This window comes from Takifugu rubripes, chromosome 8, assembly GCF_901000725.2.
Source record: "Takifugu rubripes chromosome 8, fTakRub1.2, whole genome shotgun sequence".
In the NCBI taxonomy this organism is placed as follows: domain Eukaryota; kingdom Metazoa; phylum Chordata; class Actinopteri; order Tetraodontiformes; family Tetraodontidae; genus Takifugu; species Takifugu rubripes.
In genome coordinates this window covers 10,081,466-10,104,873 of record NC_042292.1, presented here as the reverse complement: position 1 = coordinate 10,104,873, position 23,408 = coordinate 10,081,466, and the positions used below count along the sequence as shown (strand labels likewise).

At 46.2% G+C, this 23,408-nt stretch overlaps 2 protein-coding genes across 3 annotated transcripts; one reads left to right on the top strand and one right to left on the bottom strand.

Moving 5' to 3' along the window:
- Positions 1-385: 385 nt before the first annotated feature.
- On the bottom strand, positions 386-17,244 carry LOC101065205 (collagen alpha-2(V) chain-like). Of its 2 annotated transcripts, XM_029840294.1 has the most exons (53): positions 16,948-17,244; positions 15,351-15,563; positions 15,049-15,065; positions 14,924-14,956; positions 14,808-14,840; positions 14,675-14,728; positions 14,357-14,449; positions 14,204-14,278; positions 14,090-14,134; positions 13,965-14,018; positions 13,839-13,892; positions 12,486-12,539; positions 12,356-12,409; positions 12,234-12,287; positions 11,868-11,912; positions 11,741-11,794; positions 11,600-11,644; positions 8,968-9,021; positions 8,656-8,754; positions 8,522-8,566; positions 8,339-8,437; positions 8,185-8,238; positions 7,997-8,104; positions 7,869-7,922; positions 7,685-7,783; positions 7,484-7,537; positions 7,303-7,401; positions 7,154-7,207; positions 7,024-7,077; positions 6,893-6,946; positions 6,741-6,794; positions 6,196-6,240; positions 6,003-6,101; positions 5,813-5,920; positions 5,653-5,706; positions 5,515-5,568; positions 5,367-5,420; positions 5,181-5,234; positions 4,994-5,101; positions 4,805-4,858; positions 4,677-4,730; positions 4,412-4,573; positions 4,222-4,329; positions 4,036-4,143; positions 3,701-3,754; positions 3,514-3,621; positions 3,283-3,444; positions 3,036-3,089; positions 2,853-2,960; positions 1,913-2,270; positions 1,646-1,836; positions 1,339-1,581; positions 386-1,253 (listed from the first exon to the last, which is right to left on the bottom strand). In XM_029840294.1, the coding sequence occupies exons 1-53, from the start codon at positions 17,039-17,041 to the stop codon at positions 1,107-1,109; spliced, it is 4,539 nt and encodes a 1,512-aa protein (XP_029696154.1). In that variant the 5' UTR covers positions 17,042-17,244; the 3' UTR covers positions 386-1,106. The 2 variants fall into 2 exon arrangements, with proteins under 2 accessions (XP_029696154.1, XP_029696155.1); XM_029840295.1 differs by lacking the exon at positions 15,351-15,563 and having other exon boundaries at positions 16,948-17,243.
- A 336-nt stretch (positions 17,245-17,580) lies between these two features.
- Positions 17,581-23,345, top strand: pjvk (pejvakin). The gene is made up of 6 exons (XM_003966751.3): positions 17,581-17,909; positions 18,040-18,235; positions 21,571-21,712; positions 21,784-21,901; positions 22,234-22,377; positions 22,447-23,345. Exons 1-6 carry the CDS (start codon positions 17,699-17,701, stop codon positions 22,746-22,748), a joined length of 1,113 nt encoding a protein of 370 aa, XP_003966800.1. The 5' UTR covers positions 17,581-17,698; the 3' UTR covers positions 22,749-23,345.
- The last annotated feature ends 63 nt before the right edge of the window (positions 23,346-23,408 follow it).

The window sequence follows — 23,408 nt, the reverse complement described above, 5'->3', positions numbered from 1 at the left end:
AATGGGGGCCCAATTTTGAACAATGGGACACATCCTCAGACATGTGCAAATGAAACCTGTGAGAGCACCAAGCCGGCCCGAGGCTGGAGAGTGGAAAGAGACCAGCAAGACCAAACGTGAGGCTGGTGCCACATGTCAGTAGTCAGGGCACTGCTGCCTCCCTCAGTCTTCAGCAAACTTTTATTTAATTTTTATTTCATACGTTTCCCTCTGACGACCATCAACACTTATAGAAACCCTGGTTACCATGCATACAGTCCTTCCAGGACCTGAATACCCGTTACCGAATGTCTTGTTAAGAACAACTTAGTCTCCATTCGCCTCTGTTGAAAAGGAAATTTAATAAATAAATTGATGCTTAGGGTCTCAGTTTTTTTTAACAGAATTTTCGACTCAAACTACAGAAACGAATCAATATAGTACATTAAACAAGTTTCCGTCCCTGTTGGATGCTTTCAAAGCAGGAAAATAAAAAAGACTAAAAAGACGAAAGGCGTAATGCGAGACTTTGTCGCCCTCTTGTGGCCTCATGATCCACACACGCTTGTCTCATTTGGATCGAATAAGAACGAGGATCTAAGCTGAGAATCGTTTCAATCATGTCTTAAACACAGAAATCATCTTTATATTAAAGTTCTATATTCCATACACATGTGCTATATGTCTTTAGCTTAGTTCATTCTTTCAACATTTATTCCACATCTAGCGTAAAGAACAATAATTATCAATGTACAATTACTCGTAAATTCACACTTTTTAAAGGACAAAAAAAGGGTTGAATGAGTTCCTGCAGAGAAATAAAGGTGGATTTTATCTTCTATGTCATTGTTAACACTACTCTTCTGTTCATGCACTCTGTGAAAACCAATCTTGTTAAACTTTTGTCCTCCTGAACCCGTTAGTATTGAAATGTCCGCAGGTTTTTGGTCTTTTGAGTCATCGTTACCTTGAGCGTCGAGTCACCAGCAGGTGGCAGAAGAGCGTTCATATTTCTGGCTCTTTGTCCGGTTTGTGCAGACTTGGCCTTCGGGAACCAACTCAGAGTTCTGTTGTCTCTGATGACTTTGGACCGATGAAAAAGAATCTTCTGTCCATCTGCAGCTGATTTAGGAAAAGCACACAGGCCCGACGTCCAGGCCGAACTCCTGGTCAGCCTTTCCGGTGTCCATCAGTCCCAGATCCACCACAGGGAGCCGGGCAGCCGTCTGACTTCTGTACTGGATCACTGTCTTTCCCCACTGTCCATCTGAGTTCTGGGGGGGGGGGGGGGGGGGGGGGGAGGGGTCATGACATTACTCGTCTGTTCAGTTCCCATCAAAGTGTTCTGCGAGGACTTACCGAGCAACCATCCTCGATGACCGTGTAGCGGAGACGGGCGCTTCCCTGCGCTCGCAGCTCTTGGCCGTTGGAACCTCGGAGGACAAGCGCCTTCTTCAAAAGGCCGCTCTTCTGGTCTCTGTAGGCCACCATATTCCTGCAGTGAACCGTGATGTTCTGATGCGCCTCTGCTGAGAGAAGCTGGAGCAGCTTCAGCTGAACTGCCACCACGTTCTTCTGCTCGTCTCCGTGTCCATAATGGAACTGCACAGAGAAGTCTTGTTATTATCGGTATTGACACAGGTTATTCTTTCCCACGGTGTCTTACTCTGGTTCCGGCATTCATGTCCATTCCAAACCAGACGGGCTTGCTGGAGCTGGGACTGGATTTTGTCCACCAGGATTTCCTGGGAACGGTGGCTGGACTGGCAGAGAGGCAGGTCTCACCGGTTTCCATATTACAAAAGACCCTGATGGCGTCCCTGGTGTTGCCTCCGTCTGGGTCGATCCAGTACTCGCCTGGAATATGATGGTTGATGGTTTTGGCCACTGACAATAAGGTCCAGAGACAGAGAAGAAGAGAGCGAAGAGTTACCGCTGTTCTTGTGAGGGTGGCAGCGCCTGATGTCCTGGCAGGTTTTGGCCGGGTTTGTTCTGCTTCCGTCCGGACTGCGCAGGTCTGACAAATGCCTCCGGAGCGTCTTCAGCGTGGTCTGGACTCCAGTGTCTGCGCGGAGAGCAGCCTCCTTCCCGTTGGGAGCAGCCTCGTCTTTGTTCATCTCTGGAGCTGCTGAGGGGACGGCTGCAGCCGCGTCGTCTGCAAATTCCTCCGTTTCTGGAACATCACCATTCCCCTCGTAGTCGTAGGCAGCAACAAAGAGGCCTTCAGCAGATGCGCTTGGGGGACCTGGGGGCCCTGGGGGTCCAGGGGGTCCGGGTTGTCCTTCTGGACCCTAGCAGACAAAGAGATGGATGCTCTCTGACTCTTTTGACCCTTACAGTGGAACTACACCTCAAAACAACTCCTGCTGAAGACCAGTATTTGGGAAGGAAGCAGTGTTGCTCAGTGACTCTGGTCCAACTCTTAAAACTTTAGTCAAACTATTTGGATTTGGTGTGTTTTCCATTAAAACTGTAAGAGGGGCTGCCGTCTGTGGGGTGAAACCCAGGAGCACCGGCTCCTGTCTGCTCCACTAGGATCAGGGTTCTGGACCACCATGGTGCTGCTAGTCCTGTCAGAGTCGCTCCCGGTCGGTTTGCTAGCTAGCACAAGTGTCAATGTGTGTTTATGATGTTTGTTCCTTTATGTGCTTTAGCATGTATTGGTGCACCCTGTGTGTGTTGGGGGGGGGGGGGGGGGGGGGGGGGGGTTTAGAGTGGCTGGGCTTATCACCCACCTGTAATCAAGACCGTTTCCAGCCTAATTGCACTTTAGCCAAACCTTGGGGTATAGTTCCGCTCAAAACCTGGTTCTGAACATGTCAGCCATCATGTTGAGTTTTGACCAAAACCTAATTAAAAGTAAAAACAATCACCGGTGCTCCCAGGTCTCCACTAGAACCTCTGGTCCCTGGTGCTCCCATCGGTCCTGGGTGACCCATGTTTCCTTCCTTTCCTGGAGGACCCACTACACCAGGAGCGCCCTATAGAAAACAGGCTTACATTGTAAAAAACAATATATATTTAAGTTTTCCCTCGCCCTACAGTCTGTGACGTACCCTGGGCCCAGGAGGTCCAACAACACCTTTGGCTCCAGGTTCACCATTGGCGCCCTGCGACAGACAAGCAGTATTTTCCCTTGTGTGGGATGAATAAAGTAAACTTCTATGCCTCTACTTTTTTTGTTGAGAGAATCATGTTTGTATATTTTTAAAAATATTGTAAAAAAAAGTAAATCTTTGAGAGTTTTGAAACGTAAAGAACTTGGTCTGTAGCAAATATTTGTAATCGTGAACAATAATTTACAGTTGTTCCAGGCAGGCCGTGGAGCCCAGTGAATCCTCTGTGGCCCTTCTGACCCTGCACTCCCTGTTTTCCTGGTGCACCTTTGTCCCCTTGAGGTCCCTGGGGGCCCACTTTGCCCCTGACTCCAGGAGCGCCTGTCAGTCCAATGGGGCCTCGTTCCCCCTAAAGACAAAAACAGAGTTGGAGCTGGAATCCATCTGAACCTGATTGATGTGTTATCGGGACACTGACATTGTTGCCTTGTTCTCCATGACTCCCTGTCAAACCAACTGGACCCTCAGGTCCTGTGGACCCTGCAGCACCCGCTAAACCCTCTGGACCAGAATCACCTCGGTCACCCTAGAAACACACTTCAATTGTCAGTAAACATGTGGGTATCCACAGGAACAACAGCGATAGCTTAATAATTGAGTCTTACCCTCTGACCAACAAGACCATCTCTACCGGGGGGTCCCTCGGCACCAGCAGCACCCTGTGGAAACAGAAAATGAGCTTCTGACCCTCAGAGAATAACATCATGTCAGATCAGGTGCAGGTTCTGTCTAAATCTCCTGACTTTGAGAGGAACCTCATTACTGTGTCTGAAACTGGAGCCGTTTTAATGACAGTAATGTGCAGATACCGACGGTGGTATTTAAATGTGATTACAGTACATAAAGAATGGTTTTACTTTGAAGTCTTTGCAAAAATCCCCACACATAGTTCAGATTGTTAGCTTAGACAGAAAACACGCAGCTAAATGACACCATGAACCTGGGTTCCAGCATCTCCTTGAGATCCTTTGTCTCCTGGTAAACCGATTCCCCCAGCAGGTCCTGGAGCTCCCTGAGCTCCTGGAGGTCCAGCTTGACCTGGTGGACCCTGAGAAGGAAATGAGTCCAGATGTCAAACTGTGATTGGACTACAATTGCTGCCTAAGAAACGGTGAAATATCCTCACGGCAGGACCAGGTAGTCCATGTGGGCCCCCCTCTCCTCGGCCTCCTGGCTCACCCACAATGCCTCGCTGTCCTGCAACACCAGCTGGTCCTGGAGGTCCATCAGGTCCCTGAGAACCATGAAGTAAGAAGTTCTTGAAAGAGTTTTATGGCAACCTGCATTTGAAGAGCAGAACTGGTCTTGTTTCTCACAGGAGGCCCATCTTCTCCAGAGTCCCCCTTCTCTCCGGGGGCCCCTGCAGGTCCTGCAGGACCTCTCTCCCCCTGATGGCCAACTGCACCCGCTTCTCCTTGAATACCAGGAGGACCCTGTTTTCCTGGTTCACCTATAGGCCCATCTGGTCCAGCAGCCCCCTGAAACACAGATTTGTGTCAAGACTCATGTAAAGATAAAAATACTGATATTAGTATAATAACACGAGCATCGACTGAAGCTAAAATCTCAGTTTTATCTCACAGCTGATCCAACTGGTCCAATTCCTCCAGGTAAACCAGGGAACCCAGGAGCTCCCTGAGGGCAGATAATGGTTTTGTTTTATTAGATATCCCAGCGTTACTTTAGCTACTTTAACCACGCTGACTCACCGCCTGGCCCTGAGATCCTCGGCCACCCTTCATTCCCGTCACACCAAAAGGACCCTGAAACATTTGCAACATTCACAAAAATGTTTTGAAACCAAAAGATCGTGTGACCCTTGTCATAACCAGAGAAGCTAGCATCTTCTTAGTTTCTCTGGAACGCTAGCAAACAAAATTTTTAACCCTGACATGTACCTGAGCCCCTGTTTTTCCAGCAGTGCCCTGAGGTCCAGGGGATCCTGCTTCTCCTTTCTGTCCCGGTTGTCCTGTTTCACCTTTAATGCCAGGCTGACCTTCAGGACCCTAAGAAAACACTCCATGAGGTATTTTTTGGTGGTAAAAGGTGAGTGCTGCCTGATGGTCATTTTCAGTGGTCACTTACCGAAGTTCCATGAAAACCAGCAGGACCAGCTGGACCAACTCCACCAGTAGAACCCTGTTAATAGCAAGTAGACCGTTTTATTGTGAAATCAGAAAATGAATCCTTGGGTAAAAGTATAGATTTCCCACAATCCACTATGATGGTGTATGGCCAATGTAAAAGAAAAAACAAAGGAAGTGTACTGACGGGACTTCCTCTGGATCCACGACGTCCTGTAGGTCCTGGTGGGCCTGTCTCACCCTGATAAACAACAAAAAAGTCCAATTCACCTTCTGAAGGTTCCCACTTTCAAAGTTCTAAATGTCAAATCCATGTTCTGGAACTTCTGGAACACCTTCTCTCCATTGGGTCCAGCAGAACCAACAGGTCCAAGAGCACCAGGGAGTCCCTGTAAATAATCAGAATTTTAGAGTAAGAAAGAAACTTGAATTTGTCCTCTTTGATGTTCTGATTAGCACATTGAAAGACTCACCCGTACACCATCAGCTCCTGCTTTACCTTCTGGTCCTTTTTCTCCAACAGAACCCTATTTATGGACATGGACCTCATCATCAGATCACACCAACGTCACTTCAGTAATAATAAATTCAATATTAGGATTGACACTGTGATTTTGTTGTTGCCATTCTTACTGTGTTGCCTTTTGGGCCAGATGTTCCAGGTGTGCCTCTCTCTCCTGGCATTCCCTGAAGTCCTGGAACTCCAGGCTCTCCAACAGAACCAGCTAGACCAGCTTTACCCTAAAATTTCATCATCATCATTCAGGTGTAAAAAGATTTTGAACAATTTTTAATTCCTCCATGATGGTAAATTCCATCATACCTTTAGCCCATCTGGTCCTGGTGCACCTGGACTACCCTTGGGTCCCAGCAAACCGGAGGGCCCACTTTCACCTCTCTCTCCAGGTGGGCCTCGCTCTCCCTTTTAAGGAGCACAGACAGAAAAAGAACAAATGAGGCGCTCTGACTGGAGCTGACTGAAACTGTACAGGAGTGTGAAATCTTTCAGAACATACCCGTGGACCTGTTGCTCCACCTGGTCCGACCTCGCCAGGAAGACCCTGAAACACAAGCAAAAATTAGCATAATTTTTTTTTTTAACATTTCAGACATCAAAATATCTTTTATTGGCCCAGGAGATGGCATAAATCAGATATGTAATAAAATCAGATTAAAAGCTACAATAAGTAATAGCAAACATCTGATCCTTTTCCACCCTGTAACCTCACCTCTGCCTGGGTTCATCTCATCCACACACATGTAGCCAGAATGAATACTCTACAATACTCTTCAAATGATAAATATCTAGAGTAAAAGTAAAGAAAAATTGGGTTTTTTGTTAACTGGTTTAAAAACAAAAACAGACACATGTAAATGCTGTTGGTATTGGATCACAGGAGGTGGAGGAGCGACACTCGCTCATCATCTTGTAGAGTTCAGTTAAAGTCAGTTAGGTCATTGGGTTATTGGACCTTCAACCTGCAGATGATTGATGGTGAAATAATTGACATTATAAAACATATTTAATAAGATACTATAGTTGTTTAATATGTTGTCTGACCTCACTTCCTGGTTTTCCTGACTCTCCTGGGGCTCCTGAGAGTCCAGGCAAACCCTTAAAAACACCAAATCATTTTAATTAAAACCTGATCAACACAGTCATGAAAATAATATTCAATATAAAGGTGAAAGGGTGAGAAAACTCAGACACACCTGGAAGCCATTGAATCCCTGGGGTCCCTGTTCTCCTCGGGTTCCTACAGGACCCTAGAAACAATATGATAAGCAAAAGATGTGATGAGAAGGATGAGAGGGAGGAAGAGGAGAAAAAGAATAATACTCACAGCTGGACCTGGTGGACCAGCAGCACCTTCCTCTCCATCTTTGCCATTCACTCCCTATAGGAGAAAGTTTATGAATTTTCATAAAAAATCTCAACTAAAAACAAATTTTAAAAAGGAAAAAAAGACTTGCCCTTTGACCTGGAGGTCCCAGGCTACCGGCCTCACCAGTCTTTCCAGGGTCCCCCTAAATTGTATCATAATGGTAATGGTTATACTGGTAATCATTTTAAAACTATATTAAACTTTTCGCGACAAAATACACAATTGTGTTAGACTGACCGTGAGGCCTTTTGGTCCTGGTAGACCCATTGGACCAGATGCCCCTCGGGACCCAGTGGAACCCCCTGGTCCTGGTTTGCCATCATCTCCTGCAGAACCCTGACACCAGAGAAAACCTCAGAGATGCCCACTATGAAATGGATCAATACTCAAACTCACTTGATTTGGGCAACATTCTCACCATTGGGCCTGGTTTTCCTTCCGCTCCCTGAGCACCAATCGGTCCCGACAGACCCTAGAATCAATTTAAGGCATTTTAAATCATTAATTTGGAGAAGAGATAAAAACAACTAATCATTTTTCTCTGGTCTCCACTCAATAAAATCGTTTTTTTTTTTCATTCAGTTGTAACATTATAGAACCAGCTGATTAGAAGTTTTACCCGAGCTCCTGTTAAACCCGGTTCACCATCACGTCCAGGGTCTCCAGATAAACCTTTTGGGCCAGTGGATCCTGGTGGTCCTCGTTCTCCATGACCACCCTGTTTAGAGCCACATCATACAGGTTTCTTTTCCTTTAGTACCATCAGGATCCACCAGGAATTTCTTACAGTAATGGCAGCTCACCTTTGGACCTAATAACCCATCAGAACCTGGAAAACCTCTGTTTCCTGGCACCCCCTATAACACAGTAAATATATTTTTTCACCTCAAACATCATCAAACTGATAGTATTTAGAAGACATAAGCCTTACTGTCTCTCCTGATGGTCCTGGAGGCCCAGTAGTTCCAGCATCTCCACGCATTCCACGCTTTCCTTCATCTCCCTTTGGACCCAAAGAACCTGGAGCACCATGGTCGCCCTAACGTGTTTCCGAAATAAATGACTGAATCAAAGAGCATGTGACCCATTGGGATCTTTCCATGAGGACTGGTTTCCTACCCGTTCTCCTTTTAGTCCGGTTTCTCCTTTAGATCCAGGAACTCCAACACCTCCCTGTCAAAGATCCAAACAATCAGCTCTAATATTCTGGTTTGGATCTACAAAGTTACACTGAATTAGACCAGAATCATTAAAATTCTAGGACAGCTTGTACCGCTTGACCCTTTGCTCCATGTGGTCCAGTCATTCCTTGGGGACCAGGAGGCCCAGAAGGTCCGATGATCCCAGCTGGACCAATGACCCCTGCGATACCCTGAGAAGGAGGAAGGCCACTCATGAAGGGTCAGATAGTAACTCCGATCAACTGTGATTAATGAGTTACACTCTAAACACTTACAATCTGACCAGCTGAACCCGGAGCACCATCATTCCCTGCAGCTCCCTGGTCGACAACATCCCACATTAGTCCGGGTCTCCAAGAAATATTATTTTGGTTCCAAACATAAACCTCAAAGACAGGCCAGCACTCACCTGCTTTCCAGCTGGTCCAGTTGAGCCCACAGGACCTGCATCCCCTCTGTTTCCCTGTCGTCCTGGAGCTCCTCTGACACCTGTTGGTCCAGCCTCCCCCTAAAATGAAATGGAATAAAGATAAAGTTAGGGGACCTTCTCGCGAACTTTTCCAAAAAAAAAAATAGGTAAGTGGTTGAGTATTTATAAATTCTAAATGCTGATGCACCTAAAGATTTGAAGGATTTTGATTCAAAATCAGTAATTTGCACATCCGAGACCTTGAAAGAAATCTTCACATCTTCCAAACATTTAAGAAAAAATAAAGCTTACCTTCAGTCCTGGACCTCCAGGAAAACCAGGCATTCCAGGAATTCCAATTGTACCCTGGAATTCAACAGGAAAAGTAAAGAGGGTAATCGTTACAACAGTAAATACAAGCATATACAGCAGCAACAGCTACAAGTATTCACAACTATGAGTTTTTACGACGGTGTCGGTTGGGGTGTGCAAGGAGGTTGGTTAGACCATGGACAAAGACTTTTGTTTGGGACCAAAGCGTCCGACGCCTCAGGAGGAGAAGACTAACGCTCAAAGATAATTGAAAGAGCTGGAGGACTCATTGATGGGCTTTCGGATCTCAGGGCCGGAGCGTGCTGAGACAGTTGAAAAACTGTGTATCTTATAGCTCTGAAAGTTGTAGGGCTGACATGAAGCTGGATATGGACATGGACTTTGGGGGCCATCACTGTGTAGAGACAAACTGGGTTGTTGGTCCCACTCCACAGCTTCCCTGGGAAGGTTTCTGCCCAGGTACTGCTGAGGAGACTCTGACGATTAGTTGAAACTCAGATTCCAGAGGAACCCTGTGGTGTCCATCCGTGGAACTGTGGACCAGCTGTTTTTTTACCCAAGCAGTCCACAGTGTCAAATGCCTCGAAAAAGTCTATGAACATAACAACACTAAACATTTTGGAGTCTGATGCCATGCTGTGTTGTTTCCTAAACCAGACCGCTGTGGGTTTAGAAAGCTGCTTGATCCCAGAGCTTCCTTCAGTTAATCTTTGAGGAGTGGGAGCACTAAAGCAGATTTCCAAGGATTGATGTCATTTGTTGTTGCTGAGGCTCAAACTGAAGAAACAAGTTAGGGGCTCTGCAATTAAGTCAGCTTTAGAGAATAAGACATCAAAATAATCAGGACCAGCAGATTTTATGGTGCCAAACAGTTTTAACACACTTCCAACCTCAGAAATAGACAGGCTCAAAATGAAAAGGGTAATCAACATCGCTCACAACAGCAGGATCCATATTAAATTCAGTATTATTGAGACTCAAAGAAGTTTTCTACCGTGATAAAGTATCCAATAAAAAAAAAATCAACATTCTAATTAAAGGACGAAAGCCTCTCTGTGTTTCTGTATTAAGCCTGAGTGAGGCTTAAGATATTTCCATCTCTTTCCCAGGATGGAGCCAACAGTTGGCTTAGTTCCAGTCCTAAACCTGAGGACCATTTCTTTTGTCTTGGATACATTCAGGAGGAGGTGATTGCTCTCACACCATACCACAATGCAACCAAAAAGCACGGCCTGCTGGGTCTCCTCTCTACCACCAATAAACCAATGGAACATTCTGCAAATTTCTGCAGTTGTGTTGTTGTAGAAGTCTGAGGTATACAGCATGAAGAAAGGCCCTCAGCTTCCTGGACATGCCCCAGAGTCAGCAATACCGGGGTTATGGAGCCGTGCGCCAGCAACCCCAAAAGCCCCTCTCTTACTGGATAACATCTTCAACTGTGACCTCAGCGTGGTAGACAATGTGTAGTAGGTCAATATAGTTGCTAACCTGAAATTTAAAAATAAAATAGGGATGGCAGGAAAAGCAGAGATAATTCAAACAAAGCCACCTGCATATCTGCCAACCAAGTGTCTCTATTAGTCAGGACAAATCACGGAGGTAACACAGCCTGGGTCAGGAGACAGCCACAAAGGAACGAGATGCTTTAGAGGAGTCATAGTTCGTCGTCCCTCCAGGTATCGCCAGAGGCTGATAGAGCTCGTATTAATAATCACAATGATTTTAATAAACTTAGCTCTGGTTAATAGATAAGTGAGCAGTGAGGGGAAAAGTAATGTGAAACCATAATTCTGTTTCAAATCAAATCAAATCATCTTTATTTATACAGCGTCTGTCACAATCAAAATTGTCTCTAGGGCCTGACCCCCAACAAGCAACAGTGGCAAGGAAAAACTCCCCTTTAACTGAAAGAAACCTTGAGCAGGACCGGGCTCATATGGGAGGTCCCTCCTGCTGATGTGTAATCACATAGTTCACTGCTCCCCACTCATAAATTTTGATTGTCTGTGTGCTGCTATAAAAGTTAAAGTTAATCATATTCAAGGTTTACTCTAACAGCAATGTAGTAAAAAAAACCTAAAACCTAAAAATACTCCCAAAACATTAACCAATATATTAAAAGCTATACTAAAAAAATAATACCTTATAAATGTATGCTGCCCACCTTTCCCCCCTTATTTTAATTTCAGAAAGTCATCAAGCCTAGATGGTATCGAGTACCAGTACCAGTACGGCGAGACTTAGAAAATATTGAACCTTGTAAAACACATTGTCTGAAAACACAAACATGGGTAATATTTTATGAAAAGAGGTCGACCAAATGTTGTAGAGAGAGAGGAGCGTTTGAGGCTAAAGGCATGTATTGATGAAGAGCCCATGTGACGTGTGCTCCAGTGGGAGGGGCCTATTGCAGTAGTTTCTTGGAAAGAAGGAGATTTCCTAGCCTAAAGAAATTTTGTTCTAGCTCTTTCCACCTCAAGAAATTCTTGGTCAAATGTGCACAGATAGGAAGACAGACCAGAACCTCCTATCTCGGACTAAGGCTTCAAAGGTGCCTTCGTGCATTGGAACTGATGTATATATGAAGGTGTACTTGTACTTAATTCCTTACCACAGGTCCAGGTTTCCCAACATGTCCAGATTCACCTTGCTTGCCCTAAAACAGGTAAAAAACAAAAGCTGAATTTTAAAAAAAAAAGTCAGTTTGGATTTGGTTCATTATTCCTGAATTGGTGTGTTCTGATTTTCTCACCAATGGCCCACTCGGACCAGGACGGCCTCTTTCTCCCTGCAGGCCTGCTGGTCCCTGAAACAGGATGTGTCTCAGTGATCTCCGGTCAAAAACATTCTTGTTGGGTTACCTGTTACCTGTTACATACCTCTGGACCTGGAGCACCCAGAACTCCTGAAGTACCAGATGCACCCTAACAAGATTCAAAACATTCAGTTTACAGTAAAAAAACAGTGTAAGAATGCAATTAGGTTCATAGAGAACAAAGACTAAGAGTAGAGATAGTCTTAGCCTAGCTCACAGTAAAAACTAGAAGTAGCAGTACAATTAGCATAGTTTAGCAAAAGACTAGGAGAAATAATATCATTAGTGTAGCTTAAAGGCCAGTGTTGGGGTTTAGGCTCTAAATGGTGTCTCCCCCCCATGTTGACAGTGAAATATCTGTAACAGAACTGGCGGGATGGCAGCCTCTTTGTTTTAAACTGTTGCTATGTTAGTTCTGTCTGGGTCTTACTTTAGCTCCAGTGGCTCCAGACTCGCCCCTTGATCCAGCCAAGCCAGCAAATCCCTGTTGAAACAGTTACAGGTTGGTCTTCTGTGTTGCAGCTGGTTAATGTGCACTGACCATTGACTGACCTTTTGACCTTTCAATCCCGGATGGCCTGGTAGTCCTGGAAACCCCCTTGAACCCTGAATACAAAGAACTTGTGAAACCAATGTTCGATACAATTAGTTCCTTTGTTTTCTTGTTGGGATGGTCGTTTACCGCTGATCCTGGAAATCCTGGTTCTCCTATATTACCCTCGGGTCCAGGTTCTCCCTACATTCAACAGATTATAGATTATCAGTTTGGATTTATAACTAGCATGAACCGATTGAGAGGTCCAGAACGTGTGTCAGGTTAGGGTCATGCTGTCTGAGAGAGTGTAGTGAGAGGACAGGAGGCAGTGCAAGGTCGCAGGAAGGCAGGTATAGGGTGGGCTGCAGTACCCCCTCAACTTCTTTACATTCATTTATGCTATGCTAGCAAAATAACAAGCACATTAAATATGTTGTTATGGTAGTGAGGTAAGATCAACAGACTGAAAAGACCTTTAAAATAGGTTATAACTCTGTTGGAAAGATCGTCAAGAACTGATGGGTCGATTTTAACCAATCAGATGATCCACGGAAATGCCACATCGACTGTGTTGGCAATTAATGCTATTTAGCAGATTAGGATTCGTTGGAATGTTTTAACCCCCTTCAGACCTTTTACCAGTCTGCAGGAAAATAAATGAATAACTGTAAACAATGTTTCATTTTGGCAACTGGCCCACCATTAAATAGATGTATAGTACTCTATATGATTCCAAATATTCACCTAACAAACTCAACACACGTCACTGGAGTTCGCTGTCAAGGACACTGGGAGTTATGTTAGTTTCTGTTGCGTCTGGTGATGATGTAGAAGCAGGCATGTCAAACTCAGTCCTCGAGGGCCACGATCCTGCCGGGTTTTCTATCCCACTGAATGCATTTTCAGCTTGGTAGGACAGAAAACCCGGCAGGATCGTGGCCCTCGAGGACTGAGTTTGACACATGTGAAGAGGATCAGGAGTGGGAACAGAGGGAGAGCACATGCTTGGAGTTAACACCAGACTGAGATGGGTTGGATATTTCCAGAGAAAGGACAGAGAAAATGTTGGTAGAAGGATGCTGAGGATGGAGCTGCATGGCCGGAGGTCCAGAGGAAGACCTGAGAGGAGATTTATGGACGTGGTTAAAGAGGACGTGGAGGTAGCTGGTGTGAGAGAAGAGGATGCAGAGGACAGAGGAGGTGGAGGAGGAGGATTCACTGAGGGAACAGCTGGAAGAAGAACATTTATCTATAATTCCATAATTAATATTGTCTCAGTTATGTTAAAATGCTAATGCGGACGAAACACGTGGAAATTCTAAAGTAATTCTTAAGTAAAGTTCTGAAGGTTTTGCTGATTTATTGTTTATTTATTTAGAGATAAATAGTGTCTTTTATGTTTTATGCTCAAACAGATTTATAAATCAGATATATTTATAGGGGAAATCCTTTTAAATGTATGAGAAAAATGGGGTAATTTTGGAAGTTTGATGGACTCACATCAGGCCCAGGTTTTCCGGGGAATCCGTCTGGTCCCCGTTGACCTGGTTCACCCTGAGACCCAAAAGAACCGCAATGAATTTAAAATGAAGGAATGAAGGCAAGGGTGGAGAAGAACAATCTGACCATTTGTCCTGGGTCTCCAGCGTCTCCTGGAATTCCCTGACCACCACTAGGACCCTGAACAAAAACATTTAGATTTTACTTTTGGGGAAATTGGATTTGTGAAAATGACGTGGAAATTTACTGACCGGTGGTCCAGGTGGTCCTGCAAGTCCACGCGGTCCTGATTCCCCCTGCAACAATATTTAAAGTCTGCTTATCTGTACCAAACTGAAAATGTGAACCTGTTCAGTTCCTCTCACCCTGTATCCTGAGACCATGGAAGCCATGCTGGACTTCTCATTGAGACCTGAAGTCATCTGAGACACCAGGTTTCCCTGACAGAGTGGATATTAAATACATGATCCATGATCAATGATCATTTCATATTATGATAGATTGTTGATAAAACCCACCCCGGGGGGGCCTGGATGGCCTGGAGGTCCTGGCTGTCCCGGGTTTCCTGGAACACCAGGCTCTCCATCTAAACCTGGAGGTCCTTGAAATCCCTGCAGAGTTTAGAACAAAAAGCTAATCTGCATGGTGCTCATAATTCCTCCATAATCCTGAATGAGTTCATTTTCATAGTTTTATCTGCATTTCGTAATATTTTTGTGTTAAAAGTAAAAATAGCCCATTTAAGAAACACAGTACAATTTTACATTTACTGTGACAATATTTAGCTCAGTTAGCATCAGCATTAGCTGGATTTTGCTGAAACACATCAAACCCACCCGTCTGCCTTTAAAGCCCCGCGGTCCGACGTGACCCTGACCTCCAGGAGGACCCTGAAACCAAAAGAATTCAGTGTACAGCCACAGACATGTGACAAGACGTGACCACAAAAACCTGATGGTTGTTACCTACCGCAGGTCCTGGCAGCCCTGGTGGCCCCTCCACCTGAAAAAAGGTGATGATAAGTAACATTGTTCACTATAAGAACTTTTATTATTATTATTTAATACCGCTGAGAGGCTACTTACATAGGGAATATCTCCCGGCTCACCTTTCTGTCCCTGTGACAGCAAATAAAAACGCCTTTAAATGTTAGCCAAAAACAAACCCCCAAAAACCTAATGTGATATTTAAATTATGTCCTCAAACTCACCTTAAAACTGATCATATCTGAAAGAGTTCCAGAAGAGCAGACAGATTAATCCATTGACTGATAATCGCATCACTCTTTAACTCTCTTTGATCGCAGCAGGTTTTCAGTGCACGTCAACCTGCGTTTGCTAAATTGTGTCATTAGAGGTACAATTGTGAAAACATTGAGGTGTGGAGAAGCGTTCTACCTTCCTCTAAATGGACACGTGAAGTGATTGGACCCTTACAGCCACATTAAAATATCTAAATATGCCTTTTTTAAATGCCTCTGACTACCAGCGCCACCAGCAAGATTGACCTCACCGATTCTCCCGCCAGCGCCTGCAAAGGTGTCACAAACGGGGCAGCACTCCCCCGCCGGCGTGTGGACCTTCTCGCAGTCAGGAAGCTCTTCACATAAGAGCACGTCACAGACCGTGATGCCGTTCTCGCAGACGCAGACGCTACACGGTCCTGGCATCCAGACGTCTGTGTCTTTGTACCTTTTGCCTTCCATGGTGCAGCCCTTGGTTGCAGCTATGATTGAAGCATGTCACAGGGGTGGGGGACGTGAGTCCGTTACCATGGCAACCGGATCAGGACTTTTACCTGCTCTCCTGGGAGCTGACCGCGATGATGACAGAGTTCGATTTATGGTCCATTGAAACGCAAAGAACCTCACGCCTGTTTCCAACTTTTAAATCCTCAATGTTTTTTCAATGTTCACATTTTTTTTTCCACCAAACAGAAAAAAAAAATCAGGAAAGAAAAAAGAAGAGAAAGTAAAAATAAAGAGCAGCTGCAGTCTGAAGCCGTCATTATGTGGTGGGTTATTTCAGGAAAAACCACAGAAGAAGATTACAGGTTCTGACTGCAGCCCGCTGACAACGGAGCGGAGCCACACCCACGCGGCCCCCCATTACAAACAGCACAACCAGAACCTGTCTGAGCCTGACTGACCAGAACCTGACTGAAGCTGAACCTGAATGAAGAACACAAACAGAACCTGACTGATCTGGATGAGTCGATGTCTATGAAAACTCTGCTGGCTAATGTGTGTTAGCATTCGTCACCACACACGTGACATGAAGTCATTTATATTTATACATGTTGTTGATCATTGAAATTAAATACATCTTCTTTTAGATGAACTCAATGCAAATTAACTTTGTTTTGTTGAAACTTTCTGTCTTTTCTCATGTAACAACAAAACCTAAGCACAGAGCATTTGGAACCGGCATCAACTGTTCAGTAATATGGCTACGCCACTTTTTTGCTAACATTTTGCTAACATCTGTTTGAAGGCGGATCTTACTTGAGCTTGAATGTAGTTTAAAACATCCCTCTCTCGTGTTCTTTTCTTGGTGCTAGCATGGTCGGCTAAACTTTTGGGTGTGTCTTTCTGGCTCAGAGTCTGACCTAAATTACTGGCGTGGCCCTGGCACCACATCATTAGAACCATGGCTCTCTGAAGCCCATCATTGTGCCATGACCTTGACTGAAATAACCCAGCGAGTGGTCGTCTTCTCCGTAGATATTTCTGGTTTCGTTTAGCTGGCATGCAGATTTGGAGGTTGCCTGGCAACAGATGGACATTATTGTGTTTCCTGCAAAGATGGAAGCTTTTTGCCTGATGTTGGATTTATTCTTTTATTCTTTTGAAACCTTCAAAAAGTTTTGGTCCCATCATCGTCCCATCCCATAGGACTGGGATGCAGATTGGGGTCGTTTCTTACGTGCCCACAAACGTCTCATCAGAATTTGAACTTCTGATGAAAAACTTTATTTTAGGTGACGTCACACTTTGGTGAGAACAAGCAAACGTCGGAAAGATGAAAGAATAAGGATGGAGGCAGCTGAGACACAGATGAAGACGTGGGCAGCAGAACATCGCATATCAGCTGGAACATCTGTTACTCACCTCTGTTGTTGTCCCCCTGACAGAAGATGGTGGTCACCTGCACACAGATGAGGAGCATCCAGATGGAACACCTGCATCTCAGGGACGGCTCCATGATCAAACCCAAGATCTGAACCTCCCGAGGCTCCTGGAACTGTAGTATCCAGACCAGGAACCAGAGAACCCTGAGAGGAGCTGACAGATTTAGTACAGACAGCTTCAACTGGCTGTCGTCTGAAGTCCAGCCTCCAGATCCTCCTCCTCCTCTTCCTCCTCCTCCTGTTCTTCCTCCTCCTTCTCTTGTTGCATTTCTGTCGTGTGATATCAAATTTTCACAGCTTATTGTATTTAATGTATTTGTACAATGTGTGTCTCTTCTCTCCTCTAACTGTCCTCCTCCTCCTCTACCCATCCATCCATCAGCTGGAGGGTCCCCCCATACGAGCTTGGTCCTGCTCAAGGTTTCTTCCTATTAAAGGGGAGTTTTTCCTGCCACTGTTGCTTGTTGGGGGTCAGACGTGGGGTTACTGTAAAACACATAAAGACAGTTTTGATCGTAACAGGTGTTTTATCAATAAAGATGGATTGAAGTTGTTTTTTTAAATGATAAAGAAACCGTGACTGCCTCCACCTGACTGGTCATGTGACAGGAAGCTGCGGCTTGAGCAGGTGAGCACATCTAGTCTTACGCTCTCTGCATTATTAAGCATCAGTGTGCTCCAGCGTTGTGCAGTAGGTTCTCCTCAGCACATCCAGGTCAGGCCTCCTACAGATGTTCACCGCTGCCACCAAGAACTTTGTGAGGCAGGTGGGAGACACGGGAAGGCTGATCCCGGTCCCGAGCCTCAGCGAGGCCGATCGGTACCAGCCGCTCAGCCTGGTCACCAAGAAGAGGAAGAGGCGCTTTTTCAAGAAGCGCAGCTTTGCCTCCACACCATTTTCCCTCAAAGACATCCTGGTCGGCGAGAAGGAGATCAAAGCAGGTCAGGTGACTGGCGTGGTTAAATAGAACATTTATTTCAGAGTCCAGATTTTCACTTCAGCTGTTTGTGTCCCAGAAACATCTCGATGCTTTTAATGTGTTCAAAGCTAACAGGCGATGATCTTTGACAGGAGTATCATCCTATCAGCTCCTGAACTATGAAGACAAATCGGATTTGATGTTAAATGGCCGGTCAGGAAACCACCTGAGCAACGACGTTGGTTTGAACCTCAGCGGCTCCGACTCCGTGGCCGTCAAAGCCTCGTTTGGCATCGTCACCAAACATGAGCTGGAAGTTCCCTCACTGCTGAGGGAGCTCAGCTCCAGGTACGCTAACACAGTACAATATTAGCCCCAGGTTTGCTAACAAGCTACATGATATCTGATCAGGAGTTGTTCATGTCATGTGACAGAGGTCACATGAGAAGCTCTGGCTGTAGTAATAAATAAATCATCCTGGCACTTGACACTGACACGTATGATGCCTGCAGCGGTGCAACAGGTGTGAATGTTGCTGTGGTGCAGCACGTTTAGAGAGTTCATACTGTCAGGGGCCAAAAGATAACGTGGCAGAGGATTGGTCCAAGTCTGAGCCACGGTTAAAGCTCCGATGGGGTGTAGAGGGAGAGAAACCGTTCCAGAGTCCTTCAGAAGAGACTCAGATGGCCCAAATCAAAGAGGAGGACATCAGGACGCCTTGATCCAAAGGAAAATGGTGATGTAGATGTTAGATTATGTTAAAACAATCTAACAGAATCATCTGATTGGCTGACCACGATTCCTCAGAGGAGCGGACAAACTGGACAGGAGGGACTGAGGACGGGTCCACTCTGACATGTGGACAGTTCAAAAATAAGAGTCCAAATTAGGTGTGATGAAGAACTCCAGAGTTCTTCAGAGGCACAATCTCAGCTGGGAGAAGCTGAACTGATCTGTCTGTCATACCTGACCATGCTATCCATGATTAATGTATGGTTGCCTAGGGCAACAAGGCAACACTAAAAAGTGCATGTCAACAAAACACAACGAACTTTGTCCAAAGAATAAGAGTAAGCAAACCTCCACAGTGGGACAGTTTGGAGTGTGACAGCTCAACATCACAGACATGACAAATGACATAAGAGCAGCCCAAGTTCCATCCATCCATCCATTCTCTGCCGCTTATCCGGGGTCGGGTCGCGGGGGCAGCAGCCTAAGGAGAGAATCCCAGACTTCCCTCTCCCCAGCTACTTCCTCTAGCTCATCCGGAGGGATCCCCAGGCGTTCCCAGGCCAGTCGAGAGACATAGTCTCTCCAACGTGTCCTGGGTCTCCCCGGGGGTCTCCTACCGGAGGGACATGCCCTGAACACCTCACCAGGGAGGCGTCCAGGGGGCATCCTGACTAGATGCCCAAGCCACCCCATCTGGCTCCTCTCAACGCGGAGGAGCAGCGACTCTACTCCGAGCTCCTCCCGGATGGCAGAGCTTCTCACCCTATCTCTAAGGGAGAGCCCAGCCACCCTACGGAGGAAGCTCATTTCAGCCGCTTGTACCCGGGATCTTGTTCTTTCGGTCATGACCCAAAGCTCATGACCATAGGTGAGGGTAGGAACGAAGATCGACCGGTAAATCGAGAGCTTCGCCTTTCGGCTCAGCTCTCTCTTCACCACAACGGACCGGTGCAGAGCCCGCATTACTGTGGACGCCGCACCGATCCGCCTGTCGATCTCCCGCTCCATTCTTCCCCCACTCGTGAACAAGACCCCGAGGTACTTAAACTCCTCCACTTGGGGCAGGATCTCCTCCTTTACCCGGAGAAGGCACTCCACCTTTTTCCGGTTGAGAACCATGGCCTCGGATTTGGAGGTGCTGATTCTCATCCCAGCCGCTTCACAGGCGGCGGCGAACCGATCCAGTGATAGTTGGAGGTCACGGGCCGATGAAGCCAACAGGACCACATCATCCGCAAAAAGCAGAGACGCGATCCTGAGGTCACCAAACCGGATCCCCTCAACACCATGACTGCACCTAGAAATTCTGTCCATAAAAATTATGAACAGAATCGGTGACAAAGGGCAGCCCTGGCGGAGGCCAACCCTCACCGGAAACGAGTTCGACTTACTGCCAGCAATTCGGACCAAACTCTGGCACCGATCGTACAGGGAGCGGACAGCCCGTATCAACGGGCCCGACACCCCATACTCTCGGAGGACCCCCCACAGGACCCCCCGGGGGACACGGTCGAATGCTTTCTCCAAGTCCACAAAACACATGTGGACTGGTTGGGCAAACTCCCATGTACCCTCGAAGACCCTGCTGAGGGTGTAGAGCTGGTCCACTGTTCCACGCCCAGGACGAAAACCACATTGCTCCTCCTGAATCCGAGGTTCGACTATCCGGCGGACCCTCCTCTCCAGTACCCCTGAATAGACCTTGCCAGGGAGGCTGAGGAGTGTGATCCCCCTATAGTTGGAACACACCCTCCGGTCCCCCTTCTTAAAAAGAGGGACGACCACCCCAGTCTGCCAATCCAGCAGCACCGCTCCCCATGTCCATGCGATGTTGCGGAGTCGAGTCAACCACGACAGCCCTACAACATCCAGGGCCTTAAGGGACTCTGGGCGGATCTCATCCACCCCCGGGGCCTTGCCACCGAGGAGTTTTTTAACTACCTCGGCAACTTCAGCCCCGGAGATACGAGAGCCCATCTCCAGGTCCCCGGGCCCTACTTCCTCACTGGAAGGCGTGTTGGTGGGATTGAGGAGGTCCTCGAAGTATTCCTTCCACCGATCCACAACATCCCGAGTTGAGGTCAGCAGCACACCATCACCACTATACACAGTGTTGACAGTGCACTGCTTCCCCCTCCTCAGACGCCGGATGGTGGTCCAGAACCTTTTCGAGGCCGTCCGAAAGTCGTTCTCCATGGCCTCACCGAACTCTTCCCATGCCCGAGTCTTTGCCTCGGCAACCGCCGTAGCTGCACTCCGCTTGGCACGCCGGTACCCATCAGTGGGACAGTTTGGAGTGTGACAGCTCAACATCACAGACATGACAAATGACATAAGAGCAGCCCAAGTTAAAAAAGAAAAAAAGATGTACACATATCTAGAAAATATCAATATATGGATTGCACATCTCTAAATTCTGTACAGCTACATGAGGGTTAAAGAGAGGCGCAACCATCAACAGACTGAGAAACCAGTAGAATGACTGGTTTCCATCAACCTTTAAGCCCTTGTGACCTGGGATGATTTTCTCTTGAATCACTAAAGATAGAATCCAAATGTTTATTAATATCTTCTTAATTACTGGGGAGAGTCTGTGTAGAGGCCCAGAGACGTTACTACCACAGCAGAGGACTGAGAGGAGACGTATAGTAAGTGGAGCCGGAGTCTAAATGAATGGAGCGGCTCAAAACACATATTGGAAAAATGACTGATTAAAACCACTGCTGGTCAGAATCACAAGACTCCAGTCATGTGATCAAGTCTAGTTTTACAGTCAAAATCAAGATGTTCTGATGAGAAAGTCTCCAGCTGTGTAGCTGGGGAACGGTGACTGAAGCTGCTGTGCTGATCCCGGGATTGGATCATCCATAGATCTGTGAGGGTGGAAATGAATCCCTCACTTCTTTGATTTTGGGGAGGATTGCCGGTCAATTTCTGTCGTGGGGTTTCAGAAAAGTGGACCTGGATCACTGCCTGGTGCGTCAGTCCAAGGAGAGCGGGCGCAGCGTGCTGTGCGTGGTGGTGGAGAGCATCAGAACCACGCGGCAGTGCTCTCTGAGCGTCCACGCTGGGATGAGGGGCGCCACCATGAGGGTAACAAGCATTTCTCTTCAACATTGGCCTGATTCTGCCGTGCGGGACCCTTGCGGATGGTTCTGCTGCAGTTTCAGATCGACAACGGCAGAAACCCTCGGGGGCGGGACAAAGCCATCGTGATCCCGGCTCACACCACCATCGCCTTCAGCGTCTGCGAGCTGTTCATCTGTCTGGATGGACGTCTGGGTAAAAAATGAACGAGCCAAACTTGAATTTGACAGTTGATGGTGAATCTGCTGTTGTTATTCAGCAGTTTCATCCTGTTGCCTCCTACACAACTTCTTTCCTGTTTGAAACGGACGTTAGTTCTTTAGCTAGCCACGCAACCGACACTCCTGCCGTAAAGGTCACAGCTCAAATGGCCTCAGCTGCCCAGAAATGTTCTGTCGCTCCTCAGCATGCTGAAATTAGCATCACTAATCTCGGTTTTTTAAATGGATGTCACATTAAACGTACACGATGTGACATTTTGATCGGTGAGCGCTCTTGTGGTCTGATCTTTTCTTGTTCTGTGCCAGATATTTGCGTGGCTCCGGAGTCCCAGGGGGGGTTCGAACGCGAGCAGATCAGGGAGCAGCTCGGCGGTTTCATCGGTCACTTGTCGATGGGTCGACTTCGCCGTTTCCTGTCTGGAATCATCTATGGAAATCCATTCCGAGGCGGTGGGACACCAGTCTGACTGTTTTCCTGAACTCTCCGCCGCCCCTGATACAACTTGTGTCGTTCTACAGAAAGCCGAACGTTTGATGAGCTCACACACTCTGAGGCCTACATGGACGACGTGGCCGCCGACTACTACGAGAAGGCAGCGAGCATGACGGACGTGTCCACCGCCTACCTGAGAGAGCACAGCCACACCCGGGTCAACCTGCTCAAACATAACATCCCCAAAGGGCCGTGCTCACTCTGCGGCCTCGGCAACCAGAGGCGGGAGACCGTCTACGGCTGTGTGGAGTGTTCGAGTGGCGGACAGAAATATGTGCGGCTGCACGCCGTACCGTGCTTTGACCTCTGGCACAAAACTCTCAGGTGAAACCTGCAGTTATGGTCTGGTCTGGTAAAAAAACACCAATAAATAGGTGATTATTTCAGGACTTTTATTTACAGAATATTCTAGATTTTCATTATTGATTCATTTGTAGATTATATTATTTTGGTTCACCAGAGTTTCTTGGTCTGACAAATATGAAAATAAATGGATTTTTAAAAATAAAAAAAATCTCTCTCTCATTAAACTCAATTTTAAAAACTTTTAATTCCTGAAATGCTCCGTTTATCAATGAATATTAGTGTCACATAATCTATAATCATGCAGAATTTCCCGCATTAATTATGAGAAGATTATTTTCAAAAACAACAGGAATTAATTATCAGGAAAGTTTATGCTACATACAGTTAGTTTGGATGGTTTGCTGTTCAGAATATTTATTTAGCTTTATTCAGAGCTTAAACAGTTCACTCACAAAAATATTTGTTTTTTAAATTAGATGGGTTTTATAAAATCGTTGATACATTTGATTAAGAAAAATAAATCGGAGCACTCTGATTGATTCTGATTCTGAGAGGAGTTGTGATTTGAAATAAGACAAACTCAAACTGTGTTTGACCTTTGACACTGAGGGTGAGACCTTATCTGTTCTGGAAAGTTGGACATTTCCGCAAAAATGTAAACAAGAAATAAATTTATGTTTTA